This window comes from Equus asinus, chromosome X, assembly GCF_041296235.1.
Source record: "Equus asinus isolate D_3611 breed Donkey chromosome X, EquAss-T2T_v2, whole genome shotgun sequence".
NCBI classification, from domain to species: domain Eukaryota; kingdom Metazoa; phylum Chordata; class Mammalia; order Perissodactyla; family Equidae; genus Equus; species Equus asinus.
The window spans coordinates 53,814,277-53,834,429 of NC_091820.1; the positions used below are offsets into that span (position 1 = coordinate 53,814,277).

General features: G+C 38.1%; 1 protein-coding gene across 3 annotated transcripts in view; it reads right to left on the reverse strand.

The window, feature by feature from the left end:
* OPHN1 (oligophrenin 1) overlaps positions 1–20,153 on the reverse strand; it is a 496,179-nt gene that overhangs the window by 165,719 nt on the left and 310,307 nt on the right. For all 3 annotated transcript variants that reach the window (XM_070502226.1, XM_070502227.1, XM_070502225.1), the window contains one exon: positions 19,830–19,904. In XM_070502226.1, the coding sequence (XP_070358327.1) occupies positions 19,830–19,904 (75 nt within the window). The remainder of the gene's footprint in view (positions 1–19,829; positions 19,905–20,153) is intronic.

A 20,153-nucleotide genomic window follows, 5' to 3' on the forward strand; every position in this document is an offset into this window, starting at 1 on the left:
CAACCCATTTAAAGAATATTTTTTTTCTTTAAAACCACCATTTCCCCAATGAAATCTCACTTTAGATGGTTAACCATAACCAACGCTCAGTGTCAAACCTAAGGGAATCGTGTTCCCAAGTTTTATTCGATTCAATGCCTCATGCCCAGAATTTTCTTGAAGAGCCCAAACACTTCTAATAACCAAGGTAATGAATGATCAGGCATGAGTTTGAGGTATAGAGGTAAGATAGGAAATTACTTGGCAATCTTTTCCATTTGCACAGAGAAGTTATTACAGAGGTCAAGCCAAGCCAAACAATGCTAACCCATATTTAGCGAAACATTTAATTCTTTTTATTTGTGCTTAATGTTAAACCTACCAGTAATGAGAACACAATTATGAAAATAACTTATATATTGTGATTTGTCTAGAGAAGGCAGCACCATAACAAATTTTTAACTTGGAAATCCAACATTATTTCAAATGTTCTCCTACAAACAAAGATGCCATTCCACCCCTTTAAAATACTATAACTGATAATTTAAAAAAAAACTTTTACACAGTTTTAACCTTTTTGCATTAAACTGTATTATGGGATAAGCAAATAATCTCACAAGGTGGTCTAAGACATAAAAATAAAAAATAACTTATCCAACATAAGTACTCTATTCTCAGATAGAATAAAAAATTAATAACATTCTTTAATGTGCTACACCACCAAGAAATGGAAACGTGATAACTATTTGAAAGGAAATGTGCTGTAATAAGTATACCCTTATATAGTACAGTTTGTGATTATTTAGGATTGCTCTTAAAGGCTAAACATTTATGTTCATTATGAAAAATTAAGATATTGTGAAAAGGGCCTAGACTTTTCAGCACAGATTTTTCTATCCACAGAAAAGAATCTAAAATTTTTTAAAAATCTACCATTTCCCCAATGAAATCCTACTTTTATCATATGCTAAATTCCCACATATATTTGGATCTGCTTTTGAACTCACTACACTGTTTTGCTGTTCTGAGTGTCTAATCATTCACCAATTCCAAATTATTTTTGTCAGTGGCAGCCTTCTCTGTCAGCCCTCTCTGATAGTACCTAGTATGATTCTTCTACTCCAAATATTTCATGACACTCCTCACAAGGTGAGTCATCCAAATAAATTTTAGAAGCAGAACCGTTTAGTTCCAAAATTATTTCCCGTTGTCTTTTCATTGGGACTACATCACACTTTTACATTAAACCATTAAAATCTTTACTGTACTGAGTTTCCTATCCCAAAACTGGCTCTGTGTTTCTCTGTATCTAAGCCTTCTATCCAGTTCCTCTTTAGCATCCCAAAGTTTTCTCCACATTGATCTTATACATTTCTTTTTTTTTTAAAAGATGTTATTTTTTTCCTTTTTTCTCCCCAAAGCCCCCCGGCACATAGTTGTATATTCTTCGTTGTGGGTCCTTCTAGTTGTGGCATGTGGGACGCTGCCTCAGCGTGGTTTGATGAGCAGTGCCATGTCCGTGCCCAGGATTCGAACCAACGAAACACTGGGCCGCCTGCAGCGGAGCGCGCGAACTTAACCACTCGGCCATGGGGCCAGCCCTTACATTTCTTGTTAAGTTTACTCCTAAGTATTTTATATGCTTGGTTACTTTCATAAAAAGGGTCTTTTCTTCCATTTTATTATATAACTTATATAATAAGTATCAATATAATAAAAACTTTCTGTTCATTAAATTTGTAATAAGCCACCTTACTAAATTCTCTAAAAATTTCTTTAGGTGATGTTCTGGATTTTTTTAGCTATACAATGATATTCTCTGTAATATATAGATATTGCATCCTCCTTTCCAATTTTTATGCTTCTACTTTAGTTCTCTTGTTTTTAATTGACTAGTACATACGGAATCTTATTCCCTAATAGTGGTAATAATGTACATCCTTGTCCAGATTTCTGACATTGCTGAGATTACATAGCATTTATATTGTGACCTAAGTATTCTAAAATGGTTTATGCATATAGTGAGAGAAAGATACTCAGAATAATGATTATGACATATTAAAAAAATTATTGGGGCCGGCCTGGTGGTACAGTGGTTAAGTGTGCATGTTCCGCTTCAGTGGTCTGGGGTTTGCTGGTTCGGATCCCGGGTGCACACATGGCACCGCTTGGCAAGCCATGTTGTGGTAGGCATCCCACATATAAAGCAGAGGAAGATGGGCACAGATGTTAGCTCAGGGCCAGTCGTCCTCAGCAAAAAGAGGAGGATTGGGAGCAGATGTTAGCTCAGGGCTAATCTTCCTCAGAAAAATAAAATTATTTCTGGGGAGTAGGAGGTGGAGTGAGCTTTTACTTTCTTGTCTGTACATTTTTTAATGCTTGAACTTTTTAGGATGAGCATATATCCATTTTATTTAAATCAAAATAATTTTTCTTTTAAAAATATTAGTGTCCCTAAAGCATATTCAGCAGAAAAAAAATCTTATCATGGGATCATTTAACCATAAAATAAAAATGTTTTCAATAAAAATATTGAAATATTTTTATTGAAATAGTAGTGCATTAGCATGAACTACTATTCCAGGAAATTCTTGCCAGTAAGATACAGTTGCAAATAGTTTTGTTTGTTTCAGAAACATCTTGGAAATCCATTTATCTGAATAATGACTATTAAGTAGCCTCCATCTGGGTAAATAGTTACTTCCCAGAACATCTCTCAAAAGGGCTTATCAAATGACTGTTTACTCTTCAAAGTCTCACTTCAAAACTCTTGAATAAATCGTATTTTGCAGTTTGATAAAATTTTGATATAAAATGTTATATCATGGGTAGTGATGTCAGCATCATGGCAGAGTGAGTTGTTGCCTTTGTCTCTCCCTTCTAAGTTACAACAAAACAGATGTCCATTGACCAACAGAGGATTCCCTACACAGCACAACAGGACCCCTAAGAGATCTATGCAGCTATGCAAATCAAGGTGGGTGGACTGGACACCCTGGAAACAGTGGAACTATGAGAACAGTGCCTTTTCCCTCTCCTTTTTCTGGCGGCAGTAATCCAGTGTACGGATCCTCATGCAGTGGCCCACACATGTGAGTGGAGGTGAGGGTGGCCTGGCCCAAAAGCAAATGCCCACAGAGAGGCAGCAGCCACCCCACCCATGAGGCTAAGAGCAGATGGGGCAGGAGCAGAAAAAACAGCTCCTGCACCACCCCCCAGTGGTGGCAGTTGTGACCTACAACCAGAGGCATCAGGAACCACAACAGAACCTATGACCCAGCCCCCAGTGGTTGCACCAACAACATCATCTCCACTGGCAGCAGGGACTGCATACAAGTCCACAGGTGCCTGGGCTCTAGCCAGTGACAGTAACATCCATGAGCCCAGCACCCCTGGTAACAGTGCAACAAGCAGCCTCAGACAAACCAGGAAAAACAGTGCAGTGGTGCATGGGGCAGCAGCATCCAAGCCTGTAGAGAGACAGTGGCAGAACACAAGACCCAGGCAACCTCACAAGCAGTAGAAGAGCTCACAGCCTAGTGACCACAGTGGTGTCACCAGAGACTGCAGTGACATCTTAAGCAGCAAGTCAACAGCATCCTCAGAAGTACAAGTGGCACAAGGAGGGAACCAATGATGCTTCTGGCAGAGGCAGTGGAGGGTGGAAAGTTCAGGCTCTCAAACACAATCAGAAGCAGCTCAGAACCAAAGTAACCAAAGCCTTCACAAATAAGAAAAGGTGGTAACTACCACAAATGCACTGGCAGAGGACCAATTCATCAAACACCATGAAGAACATGGTAACATGGCAGAACAGAAAGAAAATAACAACTGTCCAAAAACCAGACTTGAAGTCACAGAAGAGTAGAATCTAACTGACAATGAATTCAAAATAACTGTCATAAAGAAACTCAATGAATTAAAAGAAAACTCAGAAAGATAGCTCAATGAGCTCAGGAATAAAATTAATAAACAGAAGGGAGAGTTCACCAAAGAGATAGAAGCTCTAAAAAAAAAAAACCCAGAAACTTTGGAGATGAAGAACAGACTCAATGACATAAAAAAATAACATAGAAAGCACTAAAAATAGACGAGACCATATGAAGGAGAGAATTAGTGAGCTCAAAGATAGAAACCTAGAAATGATGAAGGTGGAAGAGGAGAGGGAACTAAGATTTTTAAAAAATGAAGAAATTCCTCGAGAAATATCCAACTCAATTAGGAAAAGTAACATAAGGATTATAGGTATCCAAGAGGTTAAAGAGAGGGAGAAAGAAGTAGAGAGCCTATTCATAGAAATATAGCTGAGAACTTCCCAAACTTGGGGAAAGGACTGGACTTACAAGTACATGAAGTCAATGGAACTCCTAATTACCTCAATGCAAGAAGACCTTCTCCAAGGCATGTAATATTAAAACTGTCAAAAGTCAATGACACAGGCTGGCTCAGTGGTGTCGTGGTTAAGTTTGCATGCTCTGCTTTGGTGGCCCAGGGTTCGTGGGTTCAGATCCCTGGCACAGACCTATACACCACTCTCAAGCCATGCTGTGGCAGAATGCCACATACAAAATAGAGGAAGATTGGCACAGATGTTTGATCAGGGACAATCTTCCTCAAGCAAAAGGAGTAAGATTGGCAACAGATGTTAGACCAGGGCCAATCTTCCTCACCAAAAAAGAATAAAACAAAACAAAAGAAAAGTCAATGACAAAGAAAAAATACTAAGGGCAGCAAGAGAGAAGAAGATAATGTACAAAAGAACTCCCATCAGACTTTCAGCAGATGTCTTGGCAGAAATGCTACAGGATAGGAGAAAGTGGAATGATATATTCAAAATATTGAAAGACAAATACTTTCAGCCAAGAATACTCTATCCAGCAAAATTATCCTTCATATATGACTGAGAAATAAAAGCTTTCCCAGACAAACAAAAGCTGAGGGAGTTCACTGCCACTAGACCTTCCTGACAAGAAATGTTGAAGGAAGCCCTCCTACCTGAAACAAAAAGGGAAAGGTTTAAAAAGCTTTGAGCAAGGAGATAAATAGACAATCAGAAAATTGTAGCCCTACATCAGAATAGGTTAGCAAACACTAAGTTATCACACAAAAGATAAAGGGAAAGAAAGCATCAAAAATAACTATAAATATTTCAATTTGGTCACAAATTCACAACACAAAAAAGAATAATTTGTGACAACAAAAACATAGAAGGGGACAAGGAAAGGGATGGAACCTGCACAGGCTAATGGAGGTAAGAGGAAAAACTCTCATCTATGAATGCTTTATACAAACCTCATGGTAACCACAAAACAAAAAATCAGAGCAGAGTCACAAATCATAAATAAAGAGAAAACTGAGAAAAAGATAATAGAACACCACCAAGCTGAAATGGCAGGCAAAAGCAGTACTAAGGGGGAGGGAAGTTTATAGCAATATACGCAACTTCAAGTAAAAACAAAAATCTCAAATAAATAAGCTTACCTACACCTAAAAGGACTAGAAAAAGAAAAATAAAGCCCAAAGTCAGTGGAAGGAAATAAATAAAAATAAGAGCAGAAATAAATAAAATAGGGACTAAAAAAATAGTACAAACGAGCAATGAAACTAAGAGCCAGTTTATTGAGAAGATAAAACAAAATTCACAAACCATTAGCCAGACCCACTAAGAAAAATAGAGAGAAGACTCGAATAAATAAAATCAGAAATGAATGAAGAAAAATTACAATGGACACCACAGAAAGACAAAGGATTATAACAGAATATTATGAAAAGCTATAAACCAACAAATTGGATAACATAGAAAAAATAATTGTCATAAAGAAACTCAATGAATTAAAAGAAAACTCAGAAAGATAGCTCAATGAGTATCATGGGTAGTGATGACAAAGAAAAAATTTATAGCAAGGTCTTAGACTCATACAACCATCTAAAATTGAATCAAGAAGAAACAGAGAATCTGAATAGACCAATCACAAGCTAAAAGATTGAAACAGTAATCAAAAGCCTCCCCCGTCAAAAAAGTCCAGGATCAGATGGCTTCTCTGGTGAATTCTACCAAACATTCAAAACAGATTTAATTCCTATCCTTCTCAAAGTCTTCCAAAAAATTAAAGGATGGGATGTTTCCTAAATCATTTCACAAGGCCAACATTATCCTGATGCAAAAACTAGACAAGGGCATAATAAAAAAGGAAAATTACTGGCCAATATCACTGATGAACATAGATGCAAAAATCCTCAACAAAATATTAACAAATTGAATACAACAATATATTAAAAGGAACATACACCATGATCAAGGGGAATATATTCCAGGGATGCAGAAATGATTCAAAATCCACAAATAAATCAATGCGATACTCTTGATTAACAAAATAAAGAATAAAAAGCACATGGTCATCTCAATAGATGCAGAGAAAGCATTTGACAAGATCCAACATCCATTTATGATGAAAACTCTCAATAAAATGGGTATAGAAGGAAAGTACCTGAACATAATAAAGGCCATATATGAAAAACCCACAGCCAACATCATACTCAACAGTGAAGAAAAGCTGAAAGCCATCCCTCTGAGAACAGGAACAAGACAAGGGTGCCGACTCTCGCCACTCTTATTTGACATAGTACTGGAAGTTTTAGCTTGAGCAATTAGGCAAGGAAAAGAAATAAAAGGGATGCAAATTGAAAAGGAAGAAGTAAAACTCTCACTATTTGTGGATGACATGGCTCCTTTCTATATAGAAGACTCTAAAGAATCCCCCAAAAACTATTACAAATAATCAACAAATACAGTAGAGTGGCAGTGTACAAAATCACCTTACGAAAATCAGTTGCATTCTATATCCTAATAAAGAACTAGAAGAATGAGAAGTCAAGAATACAATCCTATTTCCAATCACAACAAAATAATAAAATACCTAGGAATAAATTTAATCAAGGAGGTGAAAGACCTATAAAGTGAAAACTATAAGACATTATTGAAAGAAATTGAAGAAGAGATAAGAAAATGGAAAGATATTCCATGCTCATGGATTGGATGACTCAACATAGTTAAAACATCCATATTATGTAAAGCAATCTACAAATTTGATGCAATTCCAATCAGAATCCCAATGACATTCTTCATGGAAATAGAACAACGAATCCTAAAATTTATATGGAACAAAGAAAGACCTGGAATAGCCAAAGCAATCAAGAAAAAAGAACAAAGAAATTTTTTGTGAACAAAAAATCAGAATCCCTGATTTCAAAATAGACTACAAAGTTATAGTAATCAAAACAGCATGGTACTGGCAGAAAAACAGACATACAGATCAACAGAAGAGAATTCAGAGTCCAGAAATAAAACCACATATCTATGGAGAGATAATCGTCTACAAAGAAGCCAAGAACATTCAATGGAGAAAGGAAAGTTTCTTCAATGAATGGTGTCGGGGGCCAGCCTGGTGGCGCAGAGGTTAAGTTGGCACATTTCGCTTCTGTGGCCCGGAGTTTGCTGGTTCAGATCCCAGGTGTGGACCTACACACTGCTTATCAAGCCATGCTGTGGCAGGCGTCCCACATATGAAGTAGGGGAAGATGGGCACAGATGTCAGCTCAGGGCCAGTCTTCCTCAGCAAAAAGAGGAGGATTGGCAGCAGATGTTAGCTCATGGCTAATCTTCCTCAAAAATAAATAAATAAATAAATGGTGCTGGGAAAATTAGGCAGCCACATGCAAAAGAATGAAAATAGACCATTATATTACACCATACACAAAAATTAACTCAAAATGGATCAAAGACTTGAATGTAAGACCTAAAACCATAAAACTCCTAGAAGAAAGATAGGCAGTACGCTCTTTGACATCAGTCTTAGCAGTATCTTTTCAAATACCATGTCTACTCAGGCAAGGGAAACAAAAGAAAAAATAAACAAATGGGACTACATCAGACTAAAGAGCTTCTGCAAGGCAAAGGAAACCAGGAACAAAATGAAAAGACACCAACCAGGAGAAAACATTTGCAAATCATATATCTGACAAGGGGTTAATTTGCAAAACATATAAAGAACTTGTATAACTCAACAATAAGAAAACAAATAACCTAATCAAAAAATGGCAAAGGATATGAACATTTTTCCAAAGAAGATATACAGATGGCCAATAGGCACATGAAAAGATGTTTAACATCACAAATTATTAGTAAAATGTAAATCAAAACTTCAATGAGATATCACCTCACACCTGTCAGAATGGCTATTGTTAAAAAGACAAGAAATAACAAGTGTTGGAGAGGATGTGAAGCTAAGGGAACCCTCACATACTGCTGGTGGGAATGCAGACTGGTGCAGCCACTATGGAAAACAGCATGGAGATTCCCCAGAAATAGAAATACCATATGATCCAGCTATCCCACTACTGGGTATTTGTCCAAAGAACATGAAATCAATAATTCAAAGACATTTATGCATCCCTGTGTTCATTGCTGTATTATTCACAATAGCCGAGATGTGGAAGCTCCCCAAGTGTCCATCAATAGATGAACGGATAAAGAAAATGTGGTGTATACGTATACATTGGAATACTACTCAGCCACAAAAAAGACAAAATTGGGCCATTTGCAACAACATTGATGGACTGTGAGGGATTATGCTAAGCGAAATAAGTCAGACAGAGAAAGACGAATATTGTATGCTTTCATTCATATGTGAAAGATAAACAAACAAACAAACACATAGATAAGGAGAACAGATTGGTGGTTACCAGAGAGAAAGTGAGTAGGGGGAGGGCGAACGGGGTAAAGAGGCACACAGGTATGGTGATGGATAAAAACTAGAGTATTGGCAGTGAAGACAATGCAGACTATAAACTGAAATATAATAACATACACCTGAAATTTATGCAATGTTAAGAGACAATATGATCTCAATAAAATAATTTTTTTAAATGGGCAAAGGATATGAACAGATATTTTTCCAAAGAAGATGCAAGGATGGCCAACAGGAACATGAAAAGATGTTCAACATCATTAGTTATTAGGGAAACGTAAATCAAAATTACAATGAGATATCTCCTCACACTCGTCAGAATGGCTATAATTAACAAGACAAGAAATAACAAATGTTGGAGAGGATGTGGAGAAAAGAGAACCCTCATAGACTGCTGATGGGAATGTAAACTGTTGCAGCCTCTATGAAAAACAGTATGGCAATTCCTCAAAGAATTAAGAATAGAACTACCATATGACCCAGCTATTCCATTGCTGGATATTTATCCAAAATATATGAAACCTACAATTCAAAAAGATACATGCACCCCTATGTTCATTACAGCATTATTCACAATAGCCAAGACGTGGAAGCAATCCAAGTGTCAATCAACAAATGAATGGAATAAGAAGATGTATTATGTATATACAATGGAATACTACTCAGCCATTAAAAGAGACAAAATTGTGCCATTTGCCATAAGGTGGATGAACCTTGAGGGTATTATGCTGAGTGAAATAAGTCAGACAGAGAAAGAGGAGTACCATAGGATTTCACTCATATGTGGAAGATAAACAAACAAACACATAGATAAGGAGAACAGATTAGTGGTTACCAGAGAGGAAGAGCATAGAGGGAGGGCAAAAGGGGTAAAGGGTTACATATGTATAGTGACGGATTAAAACTAGACTATTGGTGGTGAACACGATGCAGTCTATACAGAAACTGATATATAATAATGTACACCTGAAATTTACACAATGTTATAAGCCAATATGACCTCAACAAAATTTTAAAAAATTATTTCATGAACTTCGCACAATCTCAATCATGCAGGCTCCAACAATGAAAGACCTGCCTTAAACCAGATCTCAAAAACCTTATAAATATGCACTCCCCTACTTTGATTTTCCTCTTCTGAGAGGATACTGAGACAATGATATCATGGTAGTGGCCTTCCTTACTGCAGCAAGCAAAAAACTTGGATTTGCTTGATCAGCAGACTATTTTGATGGCTTCTTAGAATCATCAATCAACAAAATGCAAACCTGATTCATAGAACTCCTCATTTAAAACCCTGCTGTGGTTTCTCATTGTTCTTATGCTAAAGAATAAAATCCTTAATGTGACTAGTAAGGTCCTATTGAACCTGGCCCCAGATTAAGGTTGCCAGATAAAATACAGGATGCTCAGTTCAATGTGAATGTCATAAACAACGGTTAGGGTTTTTTAAAATATAAGTATGTCCCCAAACTGTTTATATTAAATTAAAATTTTACTGGGCATTCTGTATTTTTACTTGTTAAATTTGGTAACCCTACTCCATCCTTATCTTAGGGTCGCTTTCCACTTACATGTCAATTCTGAGTTTAAGTCCATGGGGTGCACAGATCCTGCATCTACAAATGGCCAGGTGCTGGATGTCTAGACCCATTAAAGTAGGTAATTTGTTGCTGTGGGAGGCAATTAACTTACTGAACAGTTGGGCTCAAGGGTGGGACGATCTCCTGGAACACTGGTGAGTGCACAGGTATAGTGTAGTGGCTGCACCTTGGGCAGCAGAGTGAAGAACAGACTAGAGGTGTTATAATAATTACAGTGTGATTAAATCTTAGGACTGACTTAGTAAGAAGCTCTGTAGTTTCTTTCCCTGGGGTGGGAGTTTCAGCACTAGGGGAGCCTCCATGTGTGCAACAACTGATATACCCTGAGTGGGCCCTATGCTGAGAACTCTCAGGGACATGAAGGGTCCTGGGGCAACGGACTTCTTGGGGAATGGAGCTTTCTGAGGACAGAAGGATAAAAGAGAAAGAGAAAGAGAGGAGGGAAGAAGAAGGAAAAGAAGAGTAGGAGGAGGGAAGAGGCAAGAAAGGGGAGGGGGAAGTAGAGAGGGAGGAACTCATAAGGGGAAGAGACGAAAAACAGCAGAATCCTCTTTGTCCTTTTTGGAAATCTACGAGGTGTGAGCAGCTGATGGTCAAAAAGTACCCAGAGATACAAGCACCCAACTGGGACTGTGCAACAGATAATAGACTGGCCTGAGGAGTCCTTGGAAGGACTGAAGTTGATGTTGAAAGTAGAGGCCCTGCCCAAGAAGCTTTGCCACTCCTTCTGCTTACATATCATTTCTAAATATTATTGAGGTAATTTGGTGGTAACAGTGTCTGGCCCAGATTTTAGACATTCCCAGGAGTTTCAGAGGGAAATGGAGGATATTAAGGCCCAATCATATTGCATTAAATTAAGATTCTAGAAACTCTGGACATGCATATATACATGATTCTCAACCAAGATTAAGAAATAGTCCTTCTCAAAACACTCACGGTGAAGCAGGTCAGATAATCCCAGAAGTAATTACATCATAGCGGGAAATGCACAATAGAAATAGTGCAAAGTACACAACTGGTAGAGAAGAGGAAGTGATTAATTGTTTTGAGTAAGATGAGGTTTGGCTTCAGAGGATACAATAGCTACAGAGAAATCTGATTGATGAGCAAGAATTCACAAGGTAGAAAGACATAGAGGCATGACCAAACAGCCTGACTTTAAACTGTGCATCGTTTTTTTCCTTTCTCTGAGATGACAGTTTCTCTGCCAGAGGGAGACCACAACTTGCTCTAAAAGTAGAATGAATCAAGAAGATGAACGGGGTGGGAAGAAGGATCAAAAGTGAACTAACTAACCAGGTAAGAAGAGCCTATAGGAAAGCCAGATGAGATTACCTGGCCAGCAAAGGAAGAACAATGAGGGAAGGATGAGGCAATAGGTAGAACAAACAAAAGATGCCCTCCAGGAGTCAGCCCAGTGGCATAGTGATTAAGTTCATGAGCCCTGCTTCGCTAGCCCGGAGTTCCCCGGTTCAGATCCCAGGCACAGACCTAGCACTGCTTATCAAACCATGCTGTGGCAGGCGTCCCACATATAAAGTAGAGGAAGATGGGCACGGATGTTAGCTCAGGGCCAGTCTTCCTCAGCAAAAAGAGGAGGATTGGCAGTGAATGTTAGCTCAGGGCCAATCTTCCTCAAAAAACAAAAAAAAAAAAAAAGAAAGAAAGAGGCCCTCCAACAGAGAAAAAGAGCTGCAATTTCCCTTTGCCCACTCTCATATACATAGTTTAAACGAAGAACTGCCTCTGACTGGGATTTAAGAATTCTGGCTTCCCATGTGAAAATGCCATGGACTTGCTACTTAATGCTATTTCCAAATATTAATTACATGTCAGTTCAGATAACTTGGTCATACTAATGCTATCTGTAGAGATTCACAGCAGCTATATTTTAAAAAATTTTATATGGTAGGAACTTTGTGCAATAGTATGAAATACAGCCATTTATGGAATGATTCCTGTTTTTGAGGAAAAAAAATTCTCCTGGGAGAGAGATGCACCAAAAGCTAATTTTGACATGTGATAAGTGATAGGTGAAACAAAACAATGTGTTCAAGATATGGAGTTAGTACAGAAGAGTGTACTTATTGCTGTACTTTAACTTGCTGCTGTTAGTGTCATAGTCTATTCTGACTCCTAGTAACCCTATGTATAGCAGAATGGAACCTTGCCCAGACTTTTTTGCTCCATCCTCTCACCTTCCGGTACTATACCACACAATGCTCCGCTGCCATTCACAAGGTTTTCATGGCCAATTTTTTCGGAAGTGGGTGGCCAGGTGCTTCTTCCTAGTCTGTCTTGATCTGGAAGCTCCGCTGAAACCTGTCCACCATGAATGACCCTGCTGCTATTTGAAATACCCCTGGCATAGCTTTCAGCATCACAGCAACATGCAGACGCCACACAGTATGGCAGCCGACAGATGGGTGGTGTGCTTCCCTGACTGGGAAATGAACCCTGGCTGCGGCAGTGAAAGTGCTGAATCTTAACCACTAGACCACTAGGGCTGGCTCTTACTTTAACTTTGAGGTATAGAAATCTTTATTGTTAAATTTGTCCATTATTTGTGAATTTCATGCTTTCAGTCATGATTTATTTGTTCTTGTCTTGGTATTCTTAAAGCATTTTGCATTGTTAAAAAACTAGACAACAGGCCCCAAATTCCTTATGCTAAGTCACACATCACCAAACCGAGATTTAACTTAATTACAATTTTGGCTGTCCCAGAAGTGAAATCTTAAACCAGTCAATCAGGAATCCCCTGATCAGTACCATTAGGTAATCTGCCAGCTAGACTGCTGTCATTCCCTAAAAGAAAGGCACCTTGCAGTAACCAACCTGCTTTTTTTGCCTAGTATAACTTCCTTGTTCCCACTCCCTCCTGCCTATAAAAGTCTTTCATTTTGTACAGCTCCTTGGAGCTCCTTTCTATTTTCCAGATTGAATGCTGCCCGATTTGAATTGAGTTTTGCTCAAATAATTCTTAAAATTTTTAAATATCTCAGTTTATCTTTTAACCATAGATATACCTACCATGGAATGTAAAATTGTGAGCGCAAGTATAGACTGATCAACCCATGAGATCAATTTAGAATGTGTACTCATGCTAAAATGGGACTCACTGAGGATTCTTATTCTACAAATTTTGTTGGTTTGTAATTTTTGCTTTTTTCATCTGTAAAAGCATGTGGAACCTTCCTAAAGGTAACTGGCAATTAATTACTTATACCATTATTAGGGATACTTGGGAAACATATGAACGTGGAACCATAGCTAGATTTTGCTGTGGTCCGCACTGTGTCATGAGTTTTGTGACTTTTGGGATTTCATTAGTTAATTTATTAAATCACTCATTCATTCCACAAATATTTCCTGTGTCAGTGACTGTGCTGGGTACTAGATTCCTAGAGATCCAGGCATCTGGTAAAGAAAACATGGACAGAGAAAAGCTAGAGCATGTGCTAGCTACCTGAGGATTCTGTAAATGCAATTTACAGCTAGGTTTGATCTAGGGAAGACTAGTCTTTCATTTTTGATTATCTTTACTGGCTACTTATATCTGGAAGAGTTTCCAACATGAGCTAATGGGAGAGATTTTATGGAAGTGAATTAATAGTCACAGTATATCAGAATGTAAGGCAAGGGATATGTGGAGAATGAGAGAAAGGAACAAATAAAGGTAAAGGGAGGTAAGCAGTAGCCATAAACACTAGTGTCTATGATATAGTAGGCCTTCAATAAACACTGGGTGAATCGATGAATGAGATGGACCAAGCTGTAAGACTGGTCTAAAGAAAAGGAGAAAGGGTTTCATAAGTCAAGACAGGAGGAGACAGAAGACAAGCAATAAGACCTAGAAGAAAATGAGAACCAATGGAATTTAAACAGAGGAAATGAGGTATATACTCCACATCAGGAAAAAGAATACTCTTACATCATCCCAAAGGTAATATATTTTTCTTACACGATTCAGAAAAGTAGTACGATAGATCTTGGTTCAAGAAGCAGGCTGTTTTTTCCAAAGGGAAAACTGATTTCTCTTTTCCAGTTGCCTATAATGTTTTATGTCCTGGTGCTGCCAGGGGGGATCAAAAGGACCCTGAATACAGAATATTTCACAGTTTACACTGGGAATAAAATGTATGACTACATCCATGAAATATAGCTGCTGCTAGACTATAAGCTCCATGAGGAGAGAGATTTTTGTCTGCCTTGTTCACTCCTCTATACCGAACACCTGATACAGTGCCTGGCACAGAGGAGGCAAGAAAAGTGGGGAACCTCTGGAAGCTGCAAAAGGCAAGGGAACAGATTCTCCTCTAGAGCCTCCAGAAGAAATGCAGTCCTGCCAACACCTTGACTTTAACTCCATAAGACTGATTTTATACCCTTGAACTCCTGAGAATAAATTTGAGTTGTTTTAATCCACTATGTCTGTGGCAATTTGTTACAACAGCAAGTGGGCACTAATGCAAACAATTCCCTGGTTTCTTATTCGTGGTGAGATAGCTGTTAGACTATCCCCAGATCAGAAACCCAGCAGCAGGGAACAGGTGGAGTAAGGGGTTTGCTAGACTGATAGACCAACAATTTATTTTTTGTAAGCTAAAACACCCCTGAAACAAAAATTCTTATCCCACCTTTCATATATTGACAAGAATGCTAGGAAAGGGCAATATGTCAGTTGGGAACTAAAGATGAATTTGGTACCAGTTATTCAGATCTTGAGAAAATAATGGAAAAAGAACAAATGTTCAGACCACAAACTTTATTTCTAAAATAAAGTCTAAAATTTGAAGTCAGCTTCAAAACTAAAGGCAAATAAGAAACAATTTTAAAAAACATTAAACATTAAACAACATTAAAGAAAAACATTAAACATTAAATAACATTAAATATCTATTGAAGAATTATTTTGGCCTCCAGTCATACTGGTTCAAAGCAAGCACGATCTCAGAATAATCAAAGTATCTAAGGTTAGTAAGTATAGTTGTAATTAAACTATCGAACCTATATGAAATTTTTAAAAAATTTATGCACACACACACAGATCTGGCCTTAGGAATAAAAGTATTTTGATATGTTTTGAAAGTTAAAGCTCTGCACTATAGTAGAGTATAATAAAGATTATTAACATTCGCTTTAAAGATTAATGCGGAGAGTTCAAGTTCTGCAGCTCCTGAAGTGGAGTATGATACGACTTTATTTTATTTGCTATGGGACTTATTTCTCCCTCAGCCAAAGATCTCATATAATTTGAAATTGTTTCTGTTTAATACATATTTATTATTTACTTGTCTAGATATATGTGAGTTTAATACTAGAATTAAGTCTTCAGGTACCGAGTACTTCACACTAAGTATGGAAATAAAAAATGTCTACTATCATCCATATGTGAACATTTCTACTCTATTTAATTGTTTACATATGATTACATTAGGTGCTCCGTTTGGTTTCTGAAAATTAAATGCATTTTCTTCCAATAGCATAAAAGTGAAAGAAGAAATTTAAATACCTAAATAAGTACCATTTTAGCAGTGATTTGTTACTTTACTCACCATGCCAATTTCTCCTCTTTTAGCTCAGGAGGCCTCTGGCATGGTAACAGTATTGTAGGAATCATTTCCTTCCGTGTATAGTTTCCAGGCTCAGTTTCATCAAGGAACCCCTGTCCCTACATCCAGTCTCCTGATCTCCATGCCCCATTTCACCCCTGTGCTCCAGTCATTGTGAAATACTCAGTGTCTGGAGCACAACATGATCTCAGAGTTCCACTGAAGGAACAGTTACTGAGTGTCCACATGTGGTAGGTACATTGGCATTATCATGAGCATGATTATGAGTATCAAAATTATAATGATAACGGCAGGGATTATCATTAATAAGATGACTATGACTTGGTAAAGGGTGGAGAAGTAGAACTCTCAACTGTGGGACCAAGCTGTCTCTGAGGTGATCCTATAGATCTTACCTCTGTGACCAAGGTAGCTTACAATGGATTCAGGACAAGTGAAGACACTATTCCTCACAGTTTGCAAGATCTATTAACATAGGGCATCATACAACCATCCGGGGCAGGGGTGAATGTGACTAACCAACCAACAGACTGACTGAAAAATAAATATTGATTGTAGATGTGTCCCATTTGACTTTGTAGTCTGTGTTATATTTTATTAGCCAAAAAAACAGATTTTCAGGTATGGGAAGAATGGAAGACTTTAGTAAACAACAGAACAAAGCCCACAGTCATGTGTTGTAGGAGATGTCATAGAGAAAGTGGTCTGCAGGTTGTTTGGGTTAAAAGAAAAAATAGCTGGAAGTGTGCTTTTTACCGGCACAGAGCATGAGACATAAAGAAAGAAAAGAGAAAAAGATGGTGTGCTAGATAAAGGAAATGGATGCTCTTCCTCCTAGGTAAATCTTGGTGAGCCTATAGGAAGCCAAGGCAGCCAGCCCTCAGTGGTATGGGAATAGATCAGGGTAAAGGGAAAAGAAGCAAGATAACTTTGATAATCCCAGTGAGAATCCCAAGAAGATATAACATGAAAGAAGCTTAGAAGGGAGGTCTCTCCACATAAATATACATTGTAAGCTAGCTGAAAGACAGTCTTCCCCACCGAATGTAAACCCCACAAAGGTAGGAAATGCAAGTGGTGTGTTCACTGTTTAATTCACAGCCCTGAGTATAATGCCTGACCCTTAGTATATACTCAAATATTTGTTAAATGAATGAATAAACAAATGAAGATCATCACCAGATCTAGAATTTCTTAGATTTGGGGCAGGGATCAGGGGTTACCAGTTTTACACCTAAGTAAGCAAATTTACACTGTTTCATATTATATTTATAAATATTTATATCCAGAACTTCCTGGCCTATTTTTCAGATATTCCTATGAATACTGATATTTGGAGGCTGATGTTGAATAGATACAATATGCCAACTCTGCCAATTTCTGTGATATGTGAATCAAATTGTACTGCCATGTCTGATTTGAGGGAACCATTTCAGTCCTATTCAAGCCTGTAAGAGAATCAGTAGAATGCCTGGCATGGCAATTCTTTTAAGGTTATCATACATTAGGCAGAAGAATGCAGTGATATTAGTAATGGAATTTTAAACAGTTGATCTGAGTTCAATAATTTTTCAGAGACTAAACATCCTGGGCCATGCTGTCAGCCATTTTATATATGAAAAAGTGTCCTTTAACTTATAAAATGGGATGCAAATTGGCCAGGAATAAGAAAACTTAATATGTTTTTTTATGATTGGCCCTGAGCTAACATTTCTTTCTAATCTTCCATTTTTTTTTCTCCCCAAAGCCCCAGTACATAGTTGTATATCCTAGTTGTAGGTCATTCTGGTTCTTCTACGTGGGATGCAACCACAGCATGGCTTGATGAGCAGTGTATAGGTCCACGCCCAGGATCCAAACCGGTGAACCCTGGGGCACCAAAGCAGAGTGCACAGACTTAACCACCAGGCCATGGGGACAGCCCCAGAAAACTTAAATTTTTTTAAATCAAGAATGTAAAGTGATAAATTAAAACAGATACTGAAGCAGATACTAATGATGTAATCTGTAATGCAAAAACTCCATACCTACTATTACTAGATGCTGTGGCACCCTCAAATACTAATAGGGTTGGGTTGTCAGGCCTGCAGGGTTGTGGAAGGTAAGCTATACATCATGGCAGCAAAGACCAAAAATACGTGCTTTATCCAAACCTCAGCTTTCTACACTCAGTTTGTTCTCTGACACTTTATGAAAACTGAGCTTACTAGATAGTTCACTACCATTCACAAAAGGAAGGAAAGCAGGTTTGCAGGAAGAAAAAAACAATGAGTTTAGTTTTAGACATGTCAAATGTAAGTACCTGTGGAACATCTACATACAGAGAGCTTGTGCAATGATTCCAATATTGATTTCCTCAGCCTTTGGAGCTTATTGCCTCAGCAATGGTCAGATTTGTCCATTTATCAGAATGTTCTATACAGATATGATCATTCCAATGTGTACCATGACCTAAATATGTTTGGGAAGCACAGGTCCAGTGGGCAATGGGATATATCAGTTTAGAATTCATGAGATGATGTCTGGACTAGAGATTTTTGGGTGCTGTCAGCACAGAGGTGCTAGTAAAAACCACATAGAGGGACTTCCACTCCTGGCCATGTTAGAGTAACCAGTACAAGACTTGACCTCCTGTTGTAACAATTAGAACACTGGACAAATATATGAAAGAGCTGTTTGTAGTCATTGAACAACGAACAGCACAGGACTATGACTCTGAAAAAGGAGAAACAAACAAGATAAGCCCTACAATCACCACAGCTTGCTGCCTGAAAGCACTTTCTGGATGGTAGCCTAGGGAGTGAGAACTCAAGCTGAGTATGGAAGTCTTGCACAGTTGAAGAGATAAAGATCAAAGTTCAGAGAGGCTGAGACAGCTAGAATTTATAAGGCAGAGTACCAGAGAAGAGGGAGCCATGTAGAGAAAGAACTAAAAAAATCTTCTACCTATAGGTCCCCTTGAGTCTGTCCTTGAATACTAAGCCTTGAGTGCCTAGGATGACAATCCACAAGGTTAGGCAAAGAAATATCAGGGAGCTTTAAGCTGAACAATTTCAAGAACTCACATAAAGCTGGGAGATGTTTAAGTTTCAATCAGTAAGAATGAAGACACAAAATAAGTCAGACCTTAGAGGTAGGGCTAAACTAGCCAGTAAAAGATGCTTTATATCTGTCCTAACACGCTTAAAAAGAAGCCTCTGATGGATCAAGCTGATCCACAAATAATTGCCTACAAAACAAAATTTAACACCGTTTAAAAGAAGTCAACAAAATCGAGACACTCAGTAAGTCGTGATGTCCAGTATCCAATAAAAACTTACTAGTTACATAGAAAAAGAAAAATGTGACCCATGACGAGGAGAAAAATCAATCATTAGGAGAACATGTAGAGAAAGAAGTGAAGGGAGGCAAAGATAGAATGCTGGGAAGTACCCAGACAAGATTTAAAAGATGGAAAGAAGAAAAAGGACCTGACAAGAGTCACTTGAAAGGAATAATACAAGATGTTAGAAGAATCAGGAGACTGTTGAGTCATAGAAGTCACATAGAGAGAAACTTTCAAAAAGGAGGGAGTGATCAAAAGGAGATCAAGCAAGCTAGAGAGTAAACACTGGATTTCACAAGAAGATACCTTCCAATCCTGGCCCGAGTAGTTCCAATGGAGAGGTTCGGGTAGAAGCCAGATTGCAAAGGGTTTGAGGAATGACTAAGATATGAGGAAGGAGAGATGCTAGTCATTTCTTCAAGGCAAGATTGTCTCTGATGCAGGATGTGCAAATACGTGTACATTTTACTTTTGAAAATAGTTTTTAAAAAATAGTCTATAACCTTCTTTAGCAATGTCTCCTTTCTCTTGCAGTCACATTTCTTCCTAATATACAAGCAACTCCCAATAAGAATTATAAAATCAAAAGTGTTACCAAAAAAGGCATTCAGCAGCTTCTGAACCTGAATATTGCTGCCCACGGTACGGTACAATCCCTCTGTCTTGATCCCTAGGGAAAGAAAATCAGGTCAGTTTTGTTTATATAGTGAGAGCCTTCATCTCCCTCAGGGTAGAGGAAGTAGGTACCTACGCACTAGAGTCAGTTCCAACAGCAACGGTTCTCCCTACTCTCTCTCTAAGTTCTCCAGCCCTTCCTTGCAAAAGGGGAACAGTCCTGAAGCATCTCTCCAAATTATTCTCTCCATACATTCATTTGGATTGTACCAAGCCCTCACTAACCTGAACAGAAGAGAATACA